Raw genomic sequence first — 24,968 nt, 5'->3', positions numbered from 1 at the left:
AGGAGCTGTGCAGTGCAGGCTGTATCACCTTATCAATCAATCAATCAATCAATCTTTATTTATATAACACCAAATGACAACAAAAGTCACCTAGAACAGGTCTAGACCGTATTCTTATTCTACTATTAAATATAGATCCAGTATATTAGCACAATGTTGATCCATTTTGAGGTAAAATTGACAAATCTACAGTGCTGTGCAAAAGTCTTAGACCACAATTAGATTTGTTGTTTTAGCAATGCTATAGTGACCAAAATGTGTATGCAGTATTAAAAAAACTGAAAAAAAATGCTTCTATAGGCTAAAGTGGAGTATTGTGTGTGACCTCCCTTTTCACATGAACAATAACAGGAACCTGGCTCTCTTAAACCTAAATGGAATGGAACCTTAATTAATAATCATAATGTTTACTAATTAATGTTGTTAAATTTTGTGTTCATATTTCCTGTATTTTCTGTTTGTTTGGTGGTGGCGCGTTTGCACAGCACTGTGTGTTATCTTGTGCAGCACTTTGGAAACCTTGTGTTTGTTATCGTGCTATATAAATAAAGTGGATTGGATTGGATTGGATTACTATCTATACAAATAACATTTAACATATACTGTATGTATATATAAGTATGTAGCTAAAATGCAGCTTTCAGACTATTTTAGAGCATGGTCAGAGTTAAACTGCACAGCCTTGCTATAAAACACACATTTAAGCAATCCACCTGATTTCAGTCAACATCATTTATTACACCTCCCTTTGGATGGTGGAAATGTGTCACTATTGGCGGCCTTAGGGGGTGACATCACTTATCAACTGCAAACATCTGAAAGCAGATGAACATTTTTAAAAAAGATATTTCTCTTAGGAGCAAGCAGTGAACTCCAGTATGTTTGCATCTGTCATACTGTAAGTCTCTGCTCAGCAACAGCTGGATCACAGTTGGTCTGGTTCCTTTTTTATGTGAGCTTCTTGCATTTTAACTACGCGTCAAACTGGGCACCCGACATTAGTGATTCTTGAAGGGTCTGTAGCTGTGAGAAATGTATTTTTTCTCCTCAGGAGTGAGAGCATCATTACTACTCAACTCATAATTTTCATTTATGTCTATATTATGCGTTTGAATGTTGTCAAATCTATGTGTTTTGAATCCCATACATTATTTTATCTTAATATAACATGTTAGCAGGATTTGGGTGTAAAATGAATGACTACTTGAGTTAACTTCCGGAGGTTTGAAGATCTGTTACTGTTTACTTGTCATATAGCTGGATGAGTAGTACAATTGTGGTAGTTGTTTGTCTCTAAAATCTCTGAAAGTGAAAGTGGACTCAGTTCCCTCAAACACGTTTTTACTGGTGTTACCATCAACAGCAAATTTGATTTCACTTTCCATCAATAGTAACAGTTAAAACACTTTTTTTGTGTGTTTGGTTGTGAGTTGTCAGGGGACTGCATCTATAAACTACAAGTGAGGCTGGTGTGACAGCAGATTCTGCTGCAGCAAGCTATTAAATCCTTTTTGTGGTGATTCAGTCAGCTACTTTTAGCTACAGTAGCTAGAGAGCTCATTTTTTGTAATTGGATAATCCATCCATCAGTTTTCTGCTAAATATCTGAATCCAGGTGGCATTGATTGATTCATCATATTATTAGAAATAATTGATACATACAGCTAGAAAGCACTAAAAAAATATGATATACATATCAATAACTTACTGTCCATTCTGGTTTTCTGGTTTTCTGTCATTCTTTAACCGGTATGACTGGAGAAAAGGTATTAAATTACACATTCTATGTGGTATTAAAACGTGTTTAAAAGTTTAGTAAAAATTTAGTATTACTCTGCAGAAGCCCTGTTATCTTCACCTTATCATTACTGGAGTTCTATGTCCTATTCAGATCTTGGCAGCTTACATGGAAATCACCATGATTAGTCAAGAAATGTCACAGTAATGACATATTAACTGACACATGACATTAACAAAGATCACAGACTTTGAAAACTGATGCCGCCTCTATGGAACTTTGTGTCACCAGTTGAGGCAAGCAGTATTTTTCATTACTGTACATTATATTTAACCACATTGTGCAGTGCAGCCATGAATGTATTATAAGAGTGTTATTCCGGACCAAAAATGGCACCCATTCAATCCTATAAGAAATACTTGGGTTTACTTCAGCATTATGCAGCCCACTGAACATGTGCAGTAGTGTTTCCTCCGCTGGCCCCACCCATGAGTTCCCACTTAGCCCATCGACTTTACATTATGATGAAGTCACTGATTTTTAAATCATTTTCTTCAGCTTGAGGTAGGTTTTACAAATAAAAAAACCTCCATGGACAGTGCAAATGTAAAGTTAAATCATAACTAGAAAAAGTTACAATTTACCTTGTCTCCTGTTGGAGGTGTCCTGTCAACAGTTTTACAGACATCCCTGTAACAATGGTGGTCTATAGGGAAAATGCTTTTTTGGCTGCAGGGGGATTTTTTACTGCAATACCGTGTGTGACCACTGGGAGAAATCAGCTGATGGGTAACCCTGACCTACGTATCAGTTCTTATAATACATTCATGGGTGCAGCGACTGTTTAAAGCTGTGAATGCTCAAAATAGACTAACGGACAGAAGATGGGAACTAGCTATAGCTATAATCTCTATATGCAGAATATCAGTTACAGCAGCTCGTTTGTAACAAGCTGAAGTTATACTATGTTAATTTGCATTGTCCCTAACAAGTAAACTTACTAAATAAAATACATTTAGGCTACATTCTTTGAGCATAAATGATAACAGTCTATTTTGTGCTATGAGTAATAAAACATCATTTCATTTGAGCAGAGGTGCAACATACAGTAAAAGTCAAAGATTTGGACACACACTTCAAGTGAATGTGAAGGTGTTCAAATGTCTGATGCTGTACTCAGATGTTTAATGCTATAGGAGGCAGTGCAGCAAGATGATGACACTGAGAAGCATTTTCGTCTACTGAGACTCAGTTTATGAGTTTAGGATGGATCAGTGTACAATAGGCATGACATAACAATTAGTTGCGGGCTGATGGAAAGAAGGGCTCTGATGACAGGGTACAAAAATAAGAAACATTTTGCTGTCTTGGTAAATTTAGATCTTTAATAACTCTCTTTCATACAGACACACACACACACACAATAGACATGGTGATTTACAGATGGCAGGGGAGGCATGTCATAATGGAAAATCATTTGTTCGCCCTTTTCTCAAATTGTTTCTAAATGAACTTATCATTTTAAAAATTGTCTCTGAATATAAAGTTGTCATTTTACAAATTGTTTTTTGTCAATGAATAAGGACGAGAGAAATAGTTATGACAGTCGAGGCAGTACACACTGATGCAATGAAAATAGAAAACGAGAACAAGGCTCGTCTTAATGCAGTTTCAGAAAAGTAATTTCCCTCTCTGGAAATGAAAAAAAAAAGTTATTTGTTTTGCTCCCTTTTTTTTCTGAACCACATTTTAGTAAGCAATGTTTTTTTGTGTTCTAATCTGGAGTCAGCAGCAGTGGTAGTGTATTAAGCTCTGTATACATTCTTTTTTCTTTCTCCAATGCCAACGTTCTCTGTCAGATCATTACATTACAGCATACTCACTTCCCTCTCGAGCACCAGATGGCCCCAGCCCAGGCATCTCCATTTGTTTATATTACAACAAATCAATTTAAAGCACAGCTCTAGCCAACCCATTTAACTGGAGAATTGACGCTTCTTGTAAACCTCCCTTATGACAGTGTAGGTGTTAATTTCATTCATTTAGCAAACATTCTTCATTTATTGTAGATTATAATGCACCGAGGTCCGTTTGTGACCTTGAAAGGATGCCCAGGGATTTCTTTTCAGTGGTAAATAAATTAATATAATATGTGCATGATTAAATAATATACAGTACTGTAAGATCTTCTTGTGCACTTTTGAACTCTTCTAGACTTTAAAGCTGCATTATTCTCTATATATTTTAGCACCGTAGGAGCAAACCTTCTTGGTTTAGCTTGTCTCCTCATCATTTAAATCTATCATCCAATCTATTTCTCTGTCTTGTCAGAACAGTATCTATCATCTGTCCTTCTCTTTGTCAAACTGTCTAACACCCTCTATATCAGGTTAAAAATAATTGTACCGAGCTCTATTTTTCTTCATGTATTTGATATGGTCATTATTTATCTTTTTGTTTGCCGAAATAAATAAAGATGATACGCCTTCAGGTAACCGCTGCGGCTGATATTGGTGATGACCTTTTCTTTTGACATATACACATGTAATTGTGCCACTATGATCAAAATGTTCCTTCAAGGTTTTCCGTAATCCTATTTCTTGTGTCTCTCAGAGCCCTGACAGAAAATGGCTTATCTTTGATGGCCCGGTAGATGCAGTGTGGATCGAGAATATGAACACAGTGCTGGACGACAACAAGAAGCTGTGTCTCATGAGTGGTGAGATCATTCAGATGTCTCCACAAATGAGCCTCATCTTTGAGCCCATGGACCTGGAGGTGGCATCACCAGCCACGGTGAGAAACATCTTCACTTTCCTGTATCCTGCGTGCCCAGTTTCACAATTTCTGGGTATAGCTCCACCCAAAACCTATTTCTACTGTGGGATAGAGCACTCACTGTTCTTATTTAAAAAATATACCATTGTCGTACATATGCTAGTTTTCTTGCATTATAACATGAAGCCCCTAGGAACAGCACCGGACTTTGAAGTCAATTGAAAGAGTAGCTGAACTATGTAATTACAACATCACCTAATGCTATTAGGCCCAAAGAATTTCCCGTACACGTACATTGTGATAAATATTTTTGAGCGTCACAAACCATGCAGAATGACTCATTTTGGTTCGATTTGGTGCACAATTAGATCGTTTTATCCCGATTCAAGTTAGCCAGAGGGCTAAACCAGAAGTAGCCGGCTCGGCCAGCTGAGGTCGCTAGTGCACTTGCTTCATGGACCCAATGATGCAGAAGCAAAGCGGAGAAGAAAGAATGAGAAGAACACTAAGCAGCTTTCATAGGAATGAGCGGTGCCTCGCCCCTAACACTGCATCCAGTTCTCTTTATACATCCATGTGTAACATAGTGCTGCAATAGCTCTGACTAAATTAAGTTACTTACTCTGGCTCCTACAACATTATGGGATTAAAATATCTGCAGCTGGAAAAAGAAATGCGTGCTCTTACAGTATTACAGTATATTATCTTATCATCCTTCCAATTACCCATATGCTCTCACTCATAATATCGTCCAGGCCTGTGTTTATTATACAGTAGTTCCACCCCACACTGAGAAGGTATTTTTCCAGGCCTTTCAAAAATATTCACGGATATTTCCAACTTAGACTCTTACAAATGCAGTCAAACATCAAAATTAGCAAACAGAGAGATCATAGGGGCGACATGAATCTCCGGTCCTTCTTCATTAACTCTCCAATCCTTGTGTAGGTATTTGGCATCACAGTGAAAAGTTTTTTTAATTATTCTTTTCCTTAATATTCTTTGTAGTGAGACAACAACAAAGGCTCTTGCTTGCAATATATATATATCTTTGAAAAAACACCTTTGCATCTCCCTGGCTTTACTTTTTTATTAAACAGGCTTCTGTTTTTGAATATATGTAGCCTGGCATCAGTTTCTTTCATCAGTGCTTTCACAGTGAATTCCCCCCACTTTGTGCATGGTGCCTATAAATGTGTTTTTTGATCTTTCTCTTTCTTTCTTTGTCTATGAAAGTTATTTTCCTCCCTTTTTATTTTTCTCTCTCTGTTGTATCTTCATGCCTCTTAGCTATTGCTCATATGTTTTCACCTGTCTCTGCTCATCTTTCTTCTTTTCCTCTAATTTTGTGAAGCAGAAGAATATTAACATCTAAAAATGTTGATATGAGTGTTGTTTTAAGACAGACTTGGAAAAAAAGTAAGCCTATCCTTTACGAATGAATTCACTTCGTAAGTTAAGTGCAACTGGTTTAGATGTGTGTTTTCAGATGTGATTTCAGACATAAATGTTTGTGGCAGGTGTCTCGTTGTGGAATGATCTACATGGAGCCACATATGCTGGGCTGGCGGCCTGTTTTGCTGTCCTGGCTCAACACTCTGCCCACCACAGTCAATGCCACGCACAAAGACCTCATCACAACCCTTTTTGACCGTGTACTGCCAGCCTGCCTGCAACTCATTCGGAAATCCACCAAGGTGCTGAATATCCCCAGAACACTGGCAATATGCAAATGAATATTACATTGTTTGTGCTTAAGGTTGTTTTTTTTACTTAGCATATAATGAACATGTAGATTTTCATATGAATGCACAAAAATGCATTAATATTACATTGATTTATGTATAGTACTTCCTACATGTTTTTTGTAGAAGAGTTTTAGAATGGTTAAATATTTGTTTTACTTTACTTTTACATTTCAGGTTTAATATAACAAAGTTTCTTGATTGAGAACTTTGGTAAACATATGTGTTGTCTTGTCTTACATGGTTTCAGGAGCTGTCCCCGACCTCTGACACCAATCTAGTCAAATCCCTGATGGATCTTATGGACTGCATGATGGATGAGTTTCATGATGAACCAAACATGAAGAGCATGTCTGATACAGATATTTGCTCCTGGTTGGAGGTTTGTGTTTAGACTCACTTCTACTACTACTACTACTACTACTACTACTACTACTACTACTACTACTACTACTACCACTAGTACTACTACCACTACTTCTACTACTACTACTACCACTAATACTACCACCACTACTACCACTATTACTACTACTACCACCACTACTTACACTACTACCACTACTACTACTACTACTACTACTACTACTTGTCTGATGCAACATTCGGTGTTCTTGTCAAAATTAGTAGATACAGTACCAACAAAAAAAAAGACCATTCAAAACAGAGAGAGCTTAGTGTCATCTTATGTTTGCTGACCTTAAACATGCATATATTTTCTATGCCTTTGCGAGAGGAAATAACTAGTAAATATAAATAGTTTTTTTTTTTTTTTTTACAAATCATGATAAATCCAAATAACATTGGTCTGATTTATCATCTTTGGTTTTAAGGGACATTTCTATCTTTGATCTGTCTGTGTTTTATGTAAACAGAAGTGATGTAAGTTAAAATCTGTTATGATTTTTGGTTTGGGTGTAGCAATATGGCTCAAAGGTGCCCCCCTAAGATAACTGACATTTAAAAGGGAAAATATAACTCTTTTCTATTAGCCTGACCAAATTATTTGTCAAGTTAGTTCAACCTGATGCTGAATATTCAGCTTAAAAAACACTGTTGTTAAATTAGCAAAACACAACACACGCAAAAATACTGGGGAGGTAAAAAAAAGAACCCCTGGCAATGACCTTTGCATTGCTCATTAAACACAGATCAAAACAACTCAGATACAACATGTACCAAAGACCCTGCTTTCTCCCTGTTAAATATACTGTCCTAATCAGGTCTCCATACAGGTCCATAAAGAGTGGAAAAGTTTTAGCAGATGAGCCATTTCTGCCTCCTGTGTGTGTTCCAATTGATTTTTTTTTTTTTGCTTCTGAATCATGTCTTTTGAAAGCAGTGCTATTATCCCCCTGTGGCAACACTGCACTGATGAATGCTTTTCAACCCTCTCCCATGTTTCTCAACCAGTCATTATCAAAGTGTTGAATTAATCTGCCTTTTACCAGCAGGAGCTATTGTGAGGCTGCTAAGCCTCATTTCCAATTCCTACAGTGTTCCTGCTGTTTTTTTCCCAACAAAGACATATCTCCTTTGTGGATTCTGATGTTTGTCTCACAGTCAACTGTATAACACCAAATCATAACAGAAGTTATCTCAGTGAACTTTTTGTATAGAGCAGGTGTAGACTGTACCCTTAAATGATTATTTACAGAGACTCAGCATTCCCCCAAGAGCAAGAACTTGGTAACAGTGGCAAGGAAGAAAAAACTCCCTTTTAATGGGAAGAAACCTCGAGCAGAACTGGGCTCTGGTAAACAATAGTTTACAATAAAGACAATCACAGACTACTATATGAAACCAGAAAAAAAATTAAATGAAAGAAACACATCTGCAAAAGTGATTCCCACGTTCTTTAAAGTGAAGAGTATGCCTTCATAATCCCACACATTTTGAAAAGCATCCAAATCCTCCATTTCAATATAATATGTATATTCTAACAACATCTGTGCTCTAACTCTTGAAAACAGATAAACATTCACACTTCCCTCTATCCATTTTATTCTCTCCTACTTAAATCATGTGCCAACTTTTCTCGACCAAAAAGGAAATTCAGCAGTCAACTTTTTTACAATTCTTTTTTACCCAGGGGGAGAGATAAAGAGGGAGAGAGAGCAGGAAGAAAGAGAGCATAGCACAATGCAAGATTCACATAGAGATGTGATAATGACAATGATAATAGGGAGAAAGGAGCTCAGTGCATCACAGGAGGTCCGCTGGCAGCATAACTAGAGGATGGTCCAAGGCAAGCCTATAAGCTTTGTCAAAAAGGAAAGTTTTAAGTCTATTCTTTCATGTAGAGAGGGTGTCCTCCTATTTGCCTCCTATTCTACTTTTGGAGACTCTAGGAAGCAGAAGTAAACCTGCATACTGGGAGTGCAGTGTTCTAGTGGGTTAACAGGGTACTATGAGCTCTTTAAGATATGATAGTCCCAGACTATTAAGGGCTTTGTAGGTGAGGAGAAATTTCATTCTGGATTTTAAAGGCAGCCAGTGCAGAGGAGCTAAAATGGGAGAAAGATGATCTTTTTTTCTTGAGTTCTTGTCAGTATACGTATAGCAACGTTCTGGATCATCTGGAGAGTTTTAAGAGACTTGTATGGGCAGCCTGTGGGAGTTGAGGGGCATATGCTGATCAAAAATAACCCCCAGATTCGTTACGGCAGTGCTGGACACCATGGTAAGGCTATCATTTCTGGGGTGTTTAGGGCCAAGCACAATAACTTTAATAGCAGAAAATTGCAGGTCATTCTGGTCTTTAGGTCCTCAAGGCTTCAGCTAACTGACTGGTTTCCTCTGGCTTCATTGTTAAATATAATTGGGTATCATCTGCATAACAATTAAACTGTATGGAGTGTTTCCTAAAAAATATTGCTTAAAGGAAGCATACGGTGAATAGTATTGGTCCAAACACAGAACCTTGTGGAACTCTGTGTCTAACTTTTGCGTATATGCAGAATTCATCATTAATGTGACCACATTGAAGTCGATCTGATAAATAAGACTTAAACCAGCTTAATGCAGTTCCTTTAATGCCAATTCAATGCTCCAGTGTCTGTAATAGGATGTGATGGTCAATGGTGTTAAATACAGCACTGAGATCTAACAAGACAAGTACAGAGAGAAATTCTTTGTCTGATGCAATTTGGAGGTCATTGTCTTTCACCAGTGCTGTCTCTTTGCTATAATGCACTCTAATTCTTCATGACACAGCCAGGTTTCAGTAAGAGAAAATAAATCAGTTGTTATGGGTCTGTTGTGGTCTAGCTTTGTGTCCTTCCACCAGCCCACCAGATGCCCTCAAGCTTCCCCCCCCCCCTGTTTAAGACTGGACTGAATGTGAAGAAGGACAAATTAGAGAGGTTGCAGATTATATTTAAGGACCTCTTGAGAAAATGTTGCCTTCCACATTCACTCTCATTGGAGCTAGGTGCTCAAGTGAACTATAGCACTAGTATTGTTATTCAGAGCTGCAGCTGTCTTTTAGTTCAGTTCATAGTGTTTCATGCAGCCTTAATATTCAAGCCTCCTTGCTGGATAGACTGATTATTCAACAGCAATAAATGCTGTGCGCTCGTTGTGCACTTATTTTAGTCGTGTTCATGCAAGTCCTGGGACGATTTGTGTATTAGTTATTTTGTTGTTTTTCTTGAGTTTTTGGTGTTCTGTTTGCTCAGCTGCTAAAGTCACTAACAGCAGGAGAGAGTTTTGAGTGCTTGAGTTGAACTAGTGTAAGTTTAAATGTGCAGTGGGTAATTAGCTGCTGTAATGAAGAATATAGCAGAATAAACTGGGCTGAGACAGAGCAGCAAAAACACTACCAGTAACACAGAAATGCTGGCAAGCAGAAATAAATGAGACAACGTGCTTACTGTAGCACATCAGCACCAATATGTAATATGTGTACACTGGTTGAGGCAAGTACTGTACGTTTCTTGCTGTACAGTACATTTCAATTAATTCAATAATTGCAAACAGATTTTTTATGTTTTACCTTTACAGTGTGATAATATCTGGTCAACTAGCTTCACCCTACAAACAGCATCTTAAACTTAAATTTGTTAATTTAGTTGGTTATGGTCTGCAGGAAATTGATGGTTATGAATATAGTAAAACAATAATTTTACATGTTATGCTACAAGCAACACGTTCCATGTTAATCTAGCAATTAGAGTCTGCATTAGCAACCTTGGTGAAGCCTTACATGTTTACTGTTTACTGTTCAGTAAATGTCCCTGAACAAGATGCTCACTGCTTCCAGCTCTCTCTCTGATCTTGTGCTCAGACCTTCCTCAAAGGAACATCTATAGCAGTAATAAGGGGTCTTTTGCTTTATTTAAGTGCTTTTATCTTCATCTTTTTTTTTCAAACACTTTATTTATGATTTCCTGTTTACAGCACATTCGTCCTTCTCTCCCACCTCACCCCTTGCCTAAGAGTTTAAGATGAAGAAAGAAAAAGAAAAAAAATTAATAATATGTTATAATAAATTCAGAAGAAAGTAGATACCTACAAGTAAGAATCTCAAATATGGATAGATAGATAGATAGATAGATAGATAGATGGGAGGGTGGGAGGCTTGTCTGACTTCCATTGAAGAAGAATAAATCTCTGTGCCAGTAATGAGGCAAATGCCATGGAGTTTACTTGTGATGCTGAGATTTTGTCCTTTTGGAGAAACTTTTTTAACAGCAGCATTGCTCGGATGAGCTTGTATTTGTTTACTGCATATGTGTGCAAAGACCACAAAAATATGCTCTCAGACTCTGTTTAGAGACTCATAAGACCAAAACATATGGCGTGGAGTGGTCATGCCTTATGCATTATGAAGATGAGTGAATGTGTTCCAGTCTGGGATGTGATAATTCTCCTGGAAAAACCAATGCCTACATTAAGTCCCCTGGGTAGATTTGTGTTGGTCCATAAGGGTTTTTCTGATATTCAGATCGTGGTTTATAGAGATGTTCTCCTTTCTATACGAGTCCAAACACATCATGTCATCTACTACATGGGATATGTCGTGTTTCATGGCAAGGGCTTTGATTTTGTCTAGTATAAATTTGACTAAATCTCTCTTAAATTATTTACAGTTTATATATATCTATATATCTGACAGTTGCAGTAACTTCTTTTTCTGTAGAGGGTTTTTCATACAAAATTATGCCATTGTACCAATTAGGCTGCCTAAAACAAATTGTATACTACATACACAGTTTCAAATGCTGCTTTAACCACTGTAATTAAAGGACTATTCACATGCAGGGACTAATCAACACACATTACTGTAACAGCTCACAGTATATGCATTATAACTCAGGCTCCTCAGTTGTGGAATACACTTCCATTGGAAATCAAACAAGCTATCTCAGTGTCCCCTTTTAAAACACTCTTAAATACTTTGTATAGGTTAGCTTTTAACTAATGAGTTATTTCTGACTTATGTTTTTATCATTGTTCATCACATGAATTTATTCATTGTCTTTGTTTATTTTTTGATTTTATTGTTAATATTTTGATATCTGTGCATTTGTTTTTATGTTTGTGAAGCACTGTGTAAACATGTTTCTTGAAAGGTTCTATATAAATAAAGCGTATTATTATTAGCAGTAGTAGTATTAGTATTAATATTATTATTAATTTGATCTAGTTGCAAAAAACAGTTGGTTGTCCTTTCTTTTTACACAGGGCATCTTTGTGTTCTGCCTGGTGTGGTCAGTGGGTGCCAGCTGTGATGATGCGGGCCGACTCAAGTTTGATGCCGTGGTAAGAGAGATACTAAACGGCCCCTTGAGTGAGGAGACCCGGGCCAGCCACAACATTCTGGCCACTGTCGAGGCTCCACCTAAACAGCTGACAGTGCCTCTGCCCACTGATGAAACACTGTACCAATATCGCTTCATTAAAGAGGTAGGTATCTCCCTCTGCTTCTGATAATTATGTAGCTGACAGCACTGAGTGATATCTTAAAAAAAAAACACACAAAAAGAACGGTGTGAAATTTCTGACTTTTGGATGAGCTGCTGATAGAAAAATCAAAGTTAATCTGAGTGAAGAATGTGACAAAAATGATATATCTTTCTGTCACAGTACAAAATATAAATTGCTATGAGAAGATGAATATTTGTTGTTACCATAATTACCTCAATACTGTATCTGACAACTAAACGCATGGGATAATAATTCCTTCTAAATCAAACACTTGTGAACTAGACAGTGCTGGTGTGTGATGCTCATTTTTTTTGTCTGCATGTGGCCATAAAAAGTGGGATGTTTCAGTTTAATTCGCATGGTTTCACCTACCTTGGATTTCCTGCCGCTAAATACCAATTTAATCATGGGGGATGGTGGATAAAGTAAAGGTTTCACTTCAAAGAGAAAAAACAGAGATTGCCGTATTTTATTCCCAGCAAAGAAGATTTGAAATTTACAGAGTAGTTATGTTTAATCTGTTGTTGCAGATGTTTTAATAAAAAAAAAAAAAAAAAATTGCACATATCTGTCATCACCAACATGATCTGAGAGCATTTTTGTAGTTATTGTGAAGATTTGTGTCATATTTCAGTAACATACTAAAATTATCATACTGGTATGTTCATATTTCCACAGGTCATGTAAGTGCACTTCTGTGTTCAGCAGTTGTCAATTTTATGTACTTCATGTTTCCACAACTTGATAAGAGGAAAAGAGCTGAAAATGAAAAGTATAACCATACAAGACTATTATGGATTTGTATGAAAAGCAAAGCTTAACTTAGAGATGTATACATCAACTACTGATGTTGCTGAATGTTATTAACCCTTCTGACTCATAATTAGTCTCTACACAAATTTACATTCATAAATTCTCCATCAGTCATTAATACATATTCGATTAATCCTTCTGTTTGATTAATCTTATAGAAAAAAGACATTCTCAAACACTATTTTATGGTTCAGGAGATCATTTTATAGAATATAAACCACAATTTTTTAATGCCGATTTTTGAATTTTTAAAAATAAACAGATCAAATGTGTATATTTGTATATATAAAATGCGTATTTGCTGCACAAAAATCGAAAGTATGCATTTTATTTTTTCCATTTTTGTGTGTTGTGGGTCACATTAGGAAAAGTCTGGCTAAAAGAAATGTTTTTATAGCTCTCAAATATAAAAACGGGTCATATTTGACCCTGAGCAGTGTATAAGGTTTACGATGAGTCAATTCTTATCAATACTACTTTGCTTTACTTTGCTCTTCAGGGACAGGGCAGGTGGGAGCTGTGGACAGATAAGCTAAAGGCCGCTCCCCCCATATGCAAGGACATGCAGTTCAACGAGATCATCGTGCCCACTGAGAACACGGTACGCTACATGGCTCTGATGGAACTACTCGTCACTCACCAGAAGCCGACTATTTTCATTGGTCCCACTGGCACTGGCAAGAGTGTCTACATCACAGTAAGTGGTCTGTTAATTTTTTTTTTTTTTTTTTTTAAAAGGCATTTTGCATTTAACAGAAAGGGATGGCTTAAAAATCGTGCTGATGCAGAAGGTATCGTACACATCAAAAGAATATTAAAGCAGGCTTTGCTTTTTAGCTGCCTTTATTTTTCCAGCCAAAATGACAGCCAATTATCTCTGGCAGGTTTTATCAGCTGTAACTCATTAAAATGTATTCTGCGAGGCGACGAAACAGCAGAATGAAAGAATGTGGACTCATAAGCTTCTATACTCTATACTAGTTTAGGAATAGTTTGAAATCTTTGGACTCCACAACACAAGTAGCTGTCATAAATGAGGATAATGTCCATTTTGAATATCATAATGACTACTTCGAAGGTGCTGAAAATGCACAATAATTGCTGAAATAGGTAATCTACCAGCTTGTGCATGTGCGTCCTTGTGTAGATACAACAAAATAGGGACACACTCATAAAAGTGTAGCTCTATAGCACTAGTACTAGTGAAACATTTCACAAGGTACCTTTAATAAGTGTTTATTTCAATCGGTTTCTCTGTTTAAAATGGTATTAGATATAGGTTAAATTGGCATTAAATGAGTCTTAAAAGGTAGTAGACAACCATATTTGATACATGTGAATTCAGCAAAGGCACATAGTGGAATGGTATTCATGTAAACATTCTGCAGATTACATTATTATTATTTCCTCTATTTGGTGTTTTGCTGTCCTGCTGTACCCTAAAGGAATAGTGGATTGAGCAGTAACCCATTTTTATTAGCAGAAATTGTTGTTTTCATATGCAGTGAAACACTATGCTACTGATACTGTAATATCCTGCTGTAGGATGATTGAGCATTCATTTCTAAGCACTAAAGTTGGAGCCTCAGGAAGCCAGACCAAGTGCTCTGAACACACAAATCATTTGGAAGCAACGCAGCTACAGACACCAGGTGTGAAATGGCCACCTTGGAGGAATACAGAGTATCTCTCAGCAGACCTTCGGTTATTTATATCAAGGACTAGTCCCTCTTTCCTCCCTTTGTTTCATTAGTTTCTCCATTAGTATGCTCCAACTTGTGAATCCGGGGTGAATGGAGATTATATCACCGGGGAGCCTTCTCCACTTCCTGCCTGTCTGTGTGGTAGAACGGCTCTGACCCGTGCCGCAACCAGCAGACCATGGCTGAATCCCAAACCTGGCAGGAGTGATAAAAGGGCACCGGCATTTAGACCATGCGAATATGACAGGCATGGTGCCGGGTACTAGTACCGTGAGACAACACTACACAAAAGCTCCCTCACCTGCCCCAGACTGCACTGCAGCGAGACAGAGAGAAGCTGTGCCACCAGTTGAGATAAGAGGATGATGATGCACCTTGGCTGCACCCTGTGATCATTCACATCACAAGTCCCCTTTAATTATGCAGCTCATTACTCACATGATTTCACAAGAATGTCTATGAGCATTGTGTGCATGCTTATACACATGTTAACAGGAGAAGCTAGAGCTCTGAACACACACAGCACATAATAAAAATACTATAAAAAATTATTAAATCTTGATGGAAAACACAATTTCGCCCATAACTACCTGCTTTATCTTCTAGTAACTATTATCTAACTTTGATATTATAAACCCAGTTATGCTCAATTTTACTCAGTCTGTAGGTAAGAGTAAGAGATACACATGAGCAGTAAAGGCCTCCTGTCCTAAAAGGGCATTTTATCAGAACGCCTTTTGATAAAAGCCTGTTTAAGCTTTTAGTAAAATGCCCTTTTGTAAAAGCCTCTTGCAAAATGAAAGATTCATTGATTTTTACCCTTTTTGACATTACTTAAAACTGTGTCCTCAGAGGGCATCTAATTTCCTACTTTATTTCAAAGTCATTTTCAGGGATTAACTGAGATCCAATTTTTATCTAATGAAACTCACTCACTAAATGCCACATTTAATTAGATTACAGAGCTTATCAAAAACATTTGTGAGGATCAAACTGTTAATGATCATTTTATGTGTACCTGTTCAGGGTGTCTTTGGTGTGCCGATTTGGGTCGACAGTGAAAATAATTACAATGTTTTCCACCAAATTTGCCTTTTTTTCTTCTCTTAAGTTAGTTATCGAGCAAATGATTATATTCATTTGGTAAATTAGATCCACGATGTTCACGCACCTTCATAAATCACTTCAGGCTTTGTGTATTTTTTGGCTCATCCAATCATTCCTGTATGTCATAGAAAGCTGTCTTGCAAAACATGTGGCCAATATGTGGCAGATAATGAAGACAAGACAATGCTTCCTAAGTCATTAGAAAGACCGTACACAAACCCTGTAACCATGTGATGTTAATGTTGTGTCCATTTTTATTAGATTTGATGATAATCTGCTAATATTTCTGATATCTTTGTCCAGGACTTCCTACTGAATCAGCTGCAAAAGGATGTGTACAGCCCATTATTTATCAACTTTTCAGCCCAGACTACAGCCGCCCAGACCCAAAACATTATAATGTCCAAGCTGGATAAACGGCGCAAAGGAGTGTTCGGCCCTCCATTGGGGAAGAAAATGGTACAACATTTTTTTATTATGTTCATTTGATGTTATATCTAGGAAAGATTTATTCGTTTTTCAGTGTGCCGTAAAGTGAGTCAATAAAATGTAGATAGTTGTAAAGTTTTAAATGCAATCAAAATACCACAAAAGTCTTTTTAAATGTACAGTATTGAATCTTATTTCAGGTAAATTAATGCTTTATCTAATCAGGTGGTGTTTGTGGATGATGTGAACATGCCAGCGAGGGAGGTTTACGGTGCCCAGCCTCCTGTGGAGCTGCTCCGCCAGTGGTTGGACCACTGGAACTGGTATGACATGAAGGACTGCTCCATGATCTGCTTGGTGGATATCCAGGTCATGTGTGCAATGGGACCACCTGGTGAGTAGTAGATGTGCTACCATCAGGGTAATTTGAAGCACAATTGTTATAGCTATCATGCTGTTTGAAAGCCTTGAATTTGTCGACAAAATGCAGGTATTTATGCGGGTGAGGTGAATACTCTGTCCTCTGTCTGCTAACTTAACTGCTGAAGTGTTGCAGAGTCAATGTCACGCATCACTAGCTGCTGTTTTGTGGAGCTTCTCACTGCCTTAAGATGTTTACACATAGAAAGTGTTTACACCTTCCACCTTCACTACTACTGCCAGTGTAAGCACAAAAGCAGCTCCGTCCAGTGAGTTAGCTGGCAGCGACAGCTGCAAGAGAGAGAGAGAGGGTAGGTGCCACTCTCAGGTGCCCACACAGCTACAGTGTTTGCTGCTGGTGCCTGAGCTGACAGTTTTTAAGCTTTTCTAAGCTGCTGCTCAATATAGCCATGGGACAAACAGAACTCACACCAGGAAAACATCAGAGAAGCAATTTTACTGGTGTCCAAGGGTTGTGAATTATATAAACCATCATCAGTAATGATAGTTGAACCGACTCAAGCCATGATTAGTTGGCCAAGATGATTAACATGAACAGATCCCATATCCCTGGCCCTGTTTCAACCATGAGTGCCATTTCGCTGGGAGATACTGCATTGCTGCTTAGTATTATGCCACATCCTTGGATATTTGTATATTATCTTTGACAAATGCAATGATTGTTGGCTCATGGCTTATGACTTTTAATGCATCTATGACCTTTAAATACTGAAATAATAAAAGGCTTCAAGTTTATGGTTATGCTGCCAAACTTTAGCAAATCATGGATCAATGTGTCACAGGATGATGGGGTATTGTATTTCAATCACTGAGACATAAAACAGACACAAAAAACATACTGCAGACCAAATATTAACCATCAAAAACACTGTACTGAGTGTGAAGCATACATCAGAGGTGTTCAATTGAGTTTTTCTTTTTTCATTACTTGTCTCTTAGGTGGAGGGCGGAACCCCGTCACACCACGGTACCTCCGCCACTTCAACATTATTACCATTAATGATTTTGATGAGAAGACCATGTGTACCATCTTTTCCAAGATAATAGACTGGCATTTCACCACAAGGTAACTATACAGCTTATGTGTTTTATGTATGTATGCAAGGTGTTTTTATTGAATTTGGAGTGATTGCATATGTTTAGGAGCCTTAATTACCAAACCTCTACATATCTACCCAACCACTCACATGCAAATATACATTTCACAAGTGGCATTTTAACAGTTTTTGGCAGTTTTTCACCTTTTAGAAACACATTGAGGGATGTGAGAAGATGCTTGACCAGATATATTTCATTGGTGAAGTCTTTAGTTAATACCACAAACAATGTTACATTCATTTATTGGCTAAACTGTGGGAAACAGTCTCAAGGTGTGCTCGAAGCTTATTCTTGCATTCACCCGCTGTTTTCAGCAACTGAGGCCATACCATTATCATTTGTACACAAGACATTATTTTAAACCACTTACTACTTTTCCATGTTAAAACTACATTTAAAATATGAATCAACCATTTCATCCACAGGTTTGCTTTCCCCAAGCCATTTGCAGCTCTGACTTCTCAGATTGTTATTAGCACATTGTCGGTGTATGAAGAAGCCACCAAGCACCTGCTACCGACCCCCACAAAGTCCCATTACTTGTTCAATCTGCGCGACGTCTCCCGGGTCATTCAGGGCATCTGCCTGTCACGGCCAGAGACTGTAGATGAAGTATCTGTCATCAAACGGCTCTGGGTACATGAGGTAATGTTTTCTACAACAGACAATAGAAAATACCTGACAACTATGAAACTAAAGGAACCTACAAATGCAAATAAAGTAGAAATATGTAAAGAAATAAATGCATTACAATATAGCCCCAGTCACGCTAACACTTGTGTCTTTTACTAGCATTAACAGACAACTTTCTCTTGAACTTCCTGGCCTCTCTTTCTTGTTTCCCACTCTGGCTCACTTTCTTTGTCTCATTGATTCTCAGGTATTGAGGGTATACTATGATCGGCTGGTCCAGGACATAGATCGATCATGGCTTGTAAGTCATTTACAGGTGGTCTCTCAGACTCACATGAAGGAAGACTTCCATCAGCTCTTCAAGCATCTAGACCAGGACCATGACGGAAAGGTCGTTGAAGACGATCTGCGCAGCCTCATGTTCTGTGACTTCCATGACCCTAAGGGCGAGGACCGCAATTACCGCGAGGTGCATAACCTTGAACAGCTCCGACAGGTGGTGGAGATGCACCTGGAGGAGTACAACAACATCAGCAAAGCACCGATGAACCTGGTGCTTTTCCGTTTTGCCATCGAGCATGTGTGTCGCATTTCCCGCATCCTCAAGCAGCCAAGTGGACATGCCCTGTTGGTGGGTGTTGGCGGTAGTGGGCGTCAGTCTCTCACCCGGCTAGCTGCCTACATGGCAGAGGCAGAGCTTTTCCAGGTGGAGATCTCCAAGACCTATGGGGTCGTTGAATGGCATGATGACCTGAAGCTAATCATGAGGAAGTCCACACAGACTGAAGCTCATGGCGTTTTCCTCTTCACAGACACTCAAATCAAAATGGAGTCATTTCTGGAGGATATCGGCAACCTGCTCAACACTGGCGAGGTAAAATGGGTGGATGGGGACACGGATTAAGGTGTGATGGATCAAAAGATGCATTAATCCACATGGATAGATTGATGGCTGATTTGGGGTAAACTGTAGATAACAAAAGTGGTGATTTAAACAATAGTTCAGTGGAGGCATGGAAAGCATGGCTGGAAAGAGAGGTGGAAAAAAAGGACGCAAGAAATGGATGAATGTTTGATGAATACACAGGTATACAAATATCAAATAGCCATACAGAAAGAAAAGGTACAAAGGTGTTATGTTTTACAAAGCCGAGACCCAAACACAGACCATTCTTTTATATTCTGGTTCTTTCCAGGTGCCTAACTTGTTTGCAGTTGACGAGAAGCAGGAAATCTGTGAAAAAATGCGTGTGCTGGACCGACAGCGTGACCGTGAAAAGCAGACAGACGGCAGCCCCCTGTCCCTTTTCAACATGTTTATAGAGCGCTGTCGCACACAGCTGCATGTGGTGTTGGCCATGAGTCCCATCGGAGACGCTTTTAGGAACCGCTTGAGACGTTTCCCTGCTCTTATTAACTGCTGCACCATTAACTGGTTCCAGGTGAGTGTACAGTATATATTTTAGTGAAAACCTTGAATGTAAGACATTATATATGTAATGCATAAGTGTTTTTTGTCAGCCCAAATCTTTTAGGCCTGAATTCACTGGTAACTAATGACATCACAGTACACCACAGTAGAGAGTAAAATGCAGTGTATATGGCACAGTAACAGTACAGTTTTTATGTCTTGTCAGACCTGGCCTGGGGATGCTCTGCAGGCAGTGGCCTGCCGCTTCCTGGAGGATGTGGAGATGACAGATGAAACTCGAGAAGGATGCATCAAAATGTGCCAGTGCTTCCACATGTCAACCATCGAACTGTCACATCGCTTTTTAACTGAGCTGCAGCGCTACAACTATGTTACCCCAACCTCATACCTGGAACTCATCTCCACATTCAAAGCTCTGCTGAAGACAAAAAGAGCGTAAGATCAAGATTTAAAATAGGGTTAAGATACAATATAGCCTTTTTTAACAACTAATTGATGGTTTGTTAGTTTAGGTGCTACTTTAGATTATAAAAGTATGATTCTAGATCAAGTTTGCTAATCAGAATCTCTGCCATCAGGATATTCTGAGTCAAAGTACTGCATCACCCTCAATGCAGTACTGAGTGATTTAGGATTTGTTGCTTGAGCCAATCCAGTTTCACCTACTCTAGTGTGCATGTGTCCCCGTGTGCAAAATTAGGACTTATATTCCTTATCTGTCTTTGTCATTTGCGCAGTGAAGTGATGAAGCTGAAACGTCGTTATGAGGTGGGCCTTGAGAAGCTAGAGTCCGCAGCAGACCAGGTGGCCACCATGCAAGTTGAGCTGGAGGCTCTACAGCCGCAGCTGCTCGTGGCCAGCAAGGAGGTAGATGAGATGATGGTGGTGATTGAGCATGAATCCATTGAGGTGGCTGAGACAGAAAAGGTGGTGAAAGCAGATGAGGCTGTGGCCAACGAACAAGCCATGGCTGCCAAGGCCATCAAGGATGAGTGTGATGCTGACCTGGCTGTTGCCATGCCTATCCTGGAGTCAGCCCTGTCTGCACTGAATACTCTCACCAATCAGGTAAAAGGAGCCATATATTTTGTATTCCTTTTGTAGGATAGTGCCTACATCTGGCTCAAATAAGTGAAGACCTATAGATGTGGTTCTTTCATTGACAGGATATCACAGTAGTGAAGTCCATGAAGAGCCCACCCACAGCTGTCAAGCTGGTGATGGAGGCAATCTGCATTCTCAAAGGCATCAAGCCAGATCGTGTGCCTGACCCCTCGGGTTCTGGTAAAAAAGTGGAGGACTATTGGGGCCCAGCCAAAAAGCTTCTGGGAGACATGAAGTTTCTCCAGAGCCTCCATGACTATGACAAGGACAACATCTCACCAAGCTACATCACCATCATCCGCAACAAGTACATCACCAACCCAGACTTTGTACCAGAGAAGATTCGAACTGCATCCACTGCAGCTGAAGGCATGTGTAAGTGGGTTTGTGCCATGGACAAGTATGACAAGTAAGTAATGTTCTTCCCCCTCTGTGTTATGAAAATGGGTGCATATTCACAAACTTTTGGAGAGCGTTTCATTTTCTAACTGATTAAAGTGAATCTTGGTTATAGGAAAGTTTGAAGGAATAATAATTTCCCTGGTGCTTGTGTACCACACACCTCATCCAAAATCCAAGATGCAATCACTTAGCTTTTATATTATTTCTTTCTTTTTTTGTCTTTATTTGACAGTTTCAAAGTACAGAGAGACAGTAAACAAGGGTACATGTTATATCATATGCTATGTATAAATAATATGTTATAAAATTTGAGCAATAATAAATAAACAGGAGTCATAAATAGTATGATTTTCAGTCACAACAGTTTTGTGCATGTAACAGAAGATTTAATCTAAATGAATGCTATTTATTTGTTGATATCATTTTTATTACCTATAATTTTCAATTGTTTTGTTTGTTATTTCCACTGCTGCAGATCAACTAATGTATATGTGTAAAGACAAACTATGTTTCACAGAATATTGTGTTTTGAAAGTGTGGGCATCATTATCATTATTATGAAAAATCTGCCCACCATGAGATGTTTCTTATCTTGTAAATGTTATTTAATTATTAACAGTTGCCTCAAATCAGTGATTCTCATCAATGAAATGTGTCTCTCGTGTCCTGCAGAGTGGCCAAGGTGGTGGCACCAAAGAAGGAGAAGCTGGCACAGGCTGAAGGGGAGCTGCATGTGGCCATGGAGAGCCTACAGAAAAAGCAGGCTGCCCTCAAAGAAGTACAGGATAAACTCGCAAAGCTTCAAGAGACTTTAGAGGCCAACAAAAACAAGAAGGCTGACCTGGAGAATCAGGTTTGTGTTTTTCATATCATCATATTGTATATCATATTCAAATTATATATATATATATAATTTGTAATTTTAGAGTTTTTGTAATGGTGATCATCATTTGAGGTAAAAAGAAATACTTAGCTTTGACAAACTTGACCTTCAGTCAGTTCCTTGACGTTGGAAAACCGCTTATGTGCAACACATTTTTGCTTCCATTTTTCCTCTCTGATGACGTTCTCCAGGTGGATTTGTGCAGTAAGAAGCTGGAGCGAGCCGAGCAGCTGATTGGAGGCCTGGGTGGAGAGAAGACACGTTGGAGTGAAATGGCCTTCAATCTTGGAGAGCTCTACAACAACCTGACCGGGGACATCCTCATCTCAGCAGGCATAGTGGCTTACCTGGGTGCTTTCACCTCCAGCTACAGACAGGTAACAGAGGGGCAAGATAGTACATACTTTGAAGTGGATTGTAACATGACCATATTACTTATAGTATGGTACTTATAGCACTGCACCTACATAAAATATATAGTACAAAGTACTTAATTTTGGTATCACCCTCATATTATTTAAATTACTGTCCCTAAATTAACTCAGTATTTACAGTATACCAAACATATTTAAAGGATAACTGTTTCACCTCTGACCATGCCCACCATCATTTTTGGGTGTTATTAAAAGCGGGGCTTTTGCACCTGTAACTCAACAGTGATGCCATGTGGTACTGGAGTACTCCTGTACATCACTGCAGAAAGGTGAGAACCAGTGGATAAACCAGTTAAACCAGTGGATGTCAGCAAACACAAAAGTTTTAGGTGGTGTTAAGTTAGTCTTTAAAAAGAGTTTAAATGTGTATATACTACAGTACACTTACACAGGTCAGACTTTCTCTAATATCTTCATACAGAGTCATTCAAGTGTTTTTGAGCAAAGATCACAAAGTTACAAGGCATCAGTTGCGTTTGAGTGTCATCTTTGAATGACAAACATTTTTCAGCTTTTTCAGAATGTGTCACTTGTCTCTGTGAAAAGAGAGGATGATCAATTTCCCTGTTCAAGCCGTTTAGTATAAAGTGCATGATTTTTAAATAAGACCTTTTTTTCTAACAAGTCCTCAGGCATACCTGTTAAATCTGGAGTTAACATTTCCATTAAAAGAAGAGAGTTATGATTTATTTCTATTAAGCACACTTCGAGTGATGCATTTTGCCTCACTGTTTCAAGCGAATAAAAGCCAAATGCTTGAAAGCAGTTTGGTGTAAACACTCTGGATGTACTGAGGCACTTTGATAAAACCACATGCTGAGCCTCACATGTCCCAAGACCAAGCTAGAGTTTAAAGGTCATCTTTTGTACTCTGTTATGCGGAGGGCCATTGTGATGCTGAAAAACAGAAGCGAGTTAGTGATTTTTGTCATTCAAGTGTGTTATTGTGTGTATTTTATTGGGAATGCATGTGTGTTGCTTTTTTTCCTTTAATGATCTGTCTTTGTGCATCTGTTCATTTTTCTGTACTGCTGAGTTGCTCACTAGCATATGTTCTCACTTGTTTAGAGGGAAGTGTTTGTATGTTTGGTTCTGGGTGTGCAGGAAAGTGAAAAAAAAAAGTTTTTCCTCTTGTTCCTTCAGTTGAATATTTGAGTTTCACCGTGCAGAATGATGCATGCGCAGAGATTGACACTAGAAGGATGTTTTCACATTCATCTGCTGAAGGTGGAAAGTTGCTCTGTGCTCACTTTAAATCCCAATTTAAGGCGTGTATTTATGAGCATGATTTCTCACAACTAATTTCCAGAATTTCCAGTGAGGAAGGAGACTTTTTCCAGTAGTTAAACTTTTGAAGAGAAAAATATTTTCATATTTTTATTTTTTTAATGAGGTAGAATCATTTTTTGAACTTTCTATTGCGGAAAAAAACATTCCAGAAACAAATAACTATTAAAAACAGAATATTTGCATATGTCTTAAAGCATGTCTGGAGGGAAGCTTCAAGTAAATCATGAATGTAAATGTGCTTTTCTCCAGGATCAAACAGATGAATGGATGAATCTTTGTAAAAGCAGAGAGATCCCGTGCTCCCCCAACATGTCTCTGTCCAACTCTCTTGGCGAACCAGTAAAGATTCGTGCGTGGACCATTGCTGGCCTGCCATCAGACAGCTTCTCCATAGACAACGGTATCATGATCTCGTGAGTATGCATGAAAAAATTAACACTGACATCTTCAGAGGAAAAAGCATCAGTGTTACTTTAGTGTTTAGCATTTTATTAGTAAGAGATTACTGCACCGACTGTAGACCTCAAGCTACTTTTTTCTACTCCTGTTCCATCATTTCATTTCAAGTATCTGCCGCCAGCCAGTGTTTCTATAAAACTGATATTTTCCCACATAATGAAGCTGCACAGAGAAGTGCATCATGAAGCTGTACTTTAATTGTTGTGGCAGCTTCTCAAAATTACATAATGACATTAACATTTTTCACAAAGCAGTACTTTACTGTTGTGTTACACCTGCAAATTGTTGCTGGAATAGAGGCAACGTGATTTATCTTCTAAACAAAAAGGGCCTCTTTTTATTCTGAGCGTGAATTTCCTCATCAAAACTGATTCCTGCCATTTATTTTTTTGCCACTCCTCTGTACACTTGCCTACTGTGTGAAAGAAATAGTTTCCAGTTTTTTAACATAACTGTGTGTATTTGGCAGCTGCTGTACCTATATCACAACAAACTACAGTAAAGCTAGGATCAGGATTGCATTGCTCATTACCAATCAGTTCCCCCTA

At 38.4% G+C, this 24,968-nt stretch overlaps 1 protein-coding gene across 1 annotated transcript in view; it reads left to right on the top strand.

Moving 5' to 3' along the window:
- dnah7 (dynein, axonemal, heavy chain 7) overlaps positions 1–24,968 on the top strand; it is an 80,689-nt gene that overhangs the window by 31,988 nt on the left and 23,733 nt on the right. The window contains exons 30-46 of the mRNA XM_053329114.1: positions 4,352–4,534; positions 6,037–6,213; positions 6,512–6,643; positions 11,950–12,171; positions 13,505–13,702; positions 16,119–16,274; positions 16,470–16,638; positions 17,625–17,751; positions 18,209–18,428; positions 18,664–19,290; positions 19,613–19,858; positions 20,054–20,283; positions 20,586–20,916; positions 21,015–21,361; positions 22,027–22,207; positions 22,429–22,614; positions 24,211–24,374. Coding sequence (XP_053185089.1) covers positions 4,352–4,534; positions 6,037–6,213; positions 6,512–6,643; positions 11,950–12,171; positions 13,505–13,702; positions 16,119–16,274; positions 16,470–16,638; positions 17,625–17,751; positions 18,209–18,428; positions 18,664–19,290; positions 19,613–19,858; positions 20,054–20,283; positions 20,586–20,916; positions 21,015–21,361; positions 22,027–22,207; positions 22,429–22,614; positions 24,211–24,374 — 3,896 coding nt within the window. The remainder of the gene's footprint in view (positions 1–4,351; positions 4,535–6,036; positions 6,214–6,511; positions 6,644–11,949; positions 12,172–13,504; positions 13,703–16,118; positions 16,275–16,469; positions 16,639–17,624; positions 17,752–18,208; positions 18,429–18,663; positions 19,291–19,612; positions 19,859–20,053; positions 20,284–20,585; positions 20,917–21,014; positions 21,362–22,026; positions 22,208–22,428; positions 22,615–24,210; positions 24,375–24,968) is intronic.

Source organism: Scomber japonicus, chromosome 11 (assembly GCF_027409825.1).
Source record: "Scomber japonicus isolate fScoJap1 chromosome 11, fScoJap1.pri, whole genome shotgun sequence".
NCBI lineage: Eukaryota > Metazoa > Chordata > Actinopteri > Scombriformes > Scombridae > Scomber > Scomber japonicus.
This window is presented reverse-complemented; position numbering and strand designations above follow the sequence as displayed.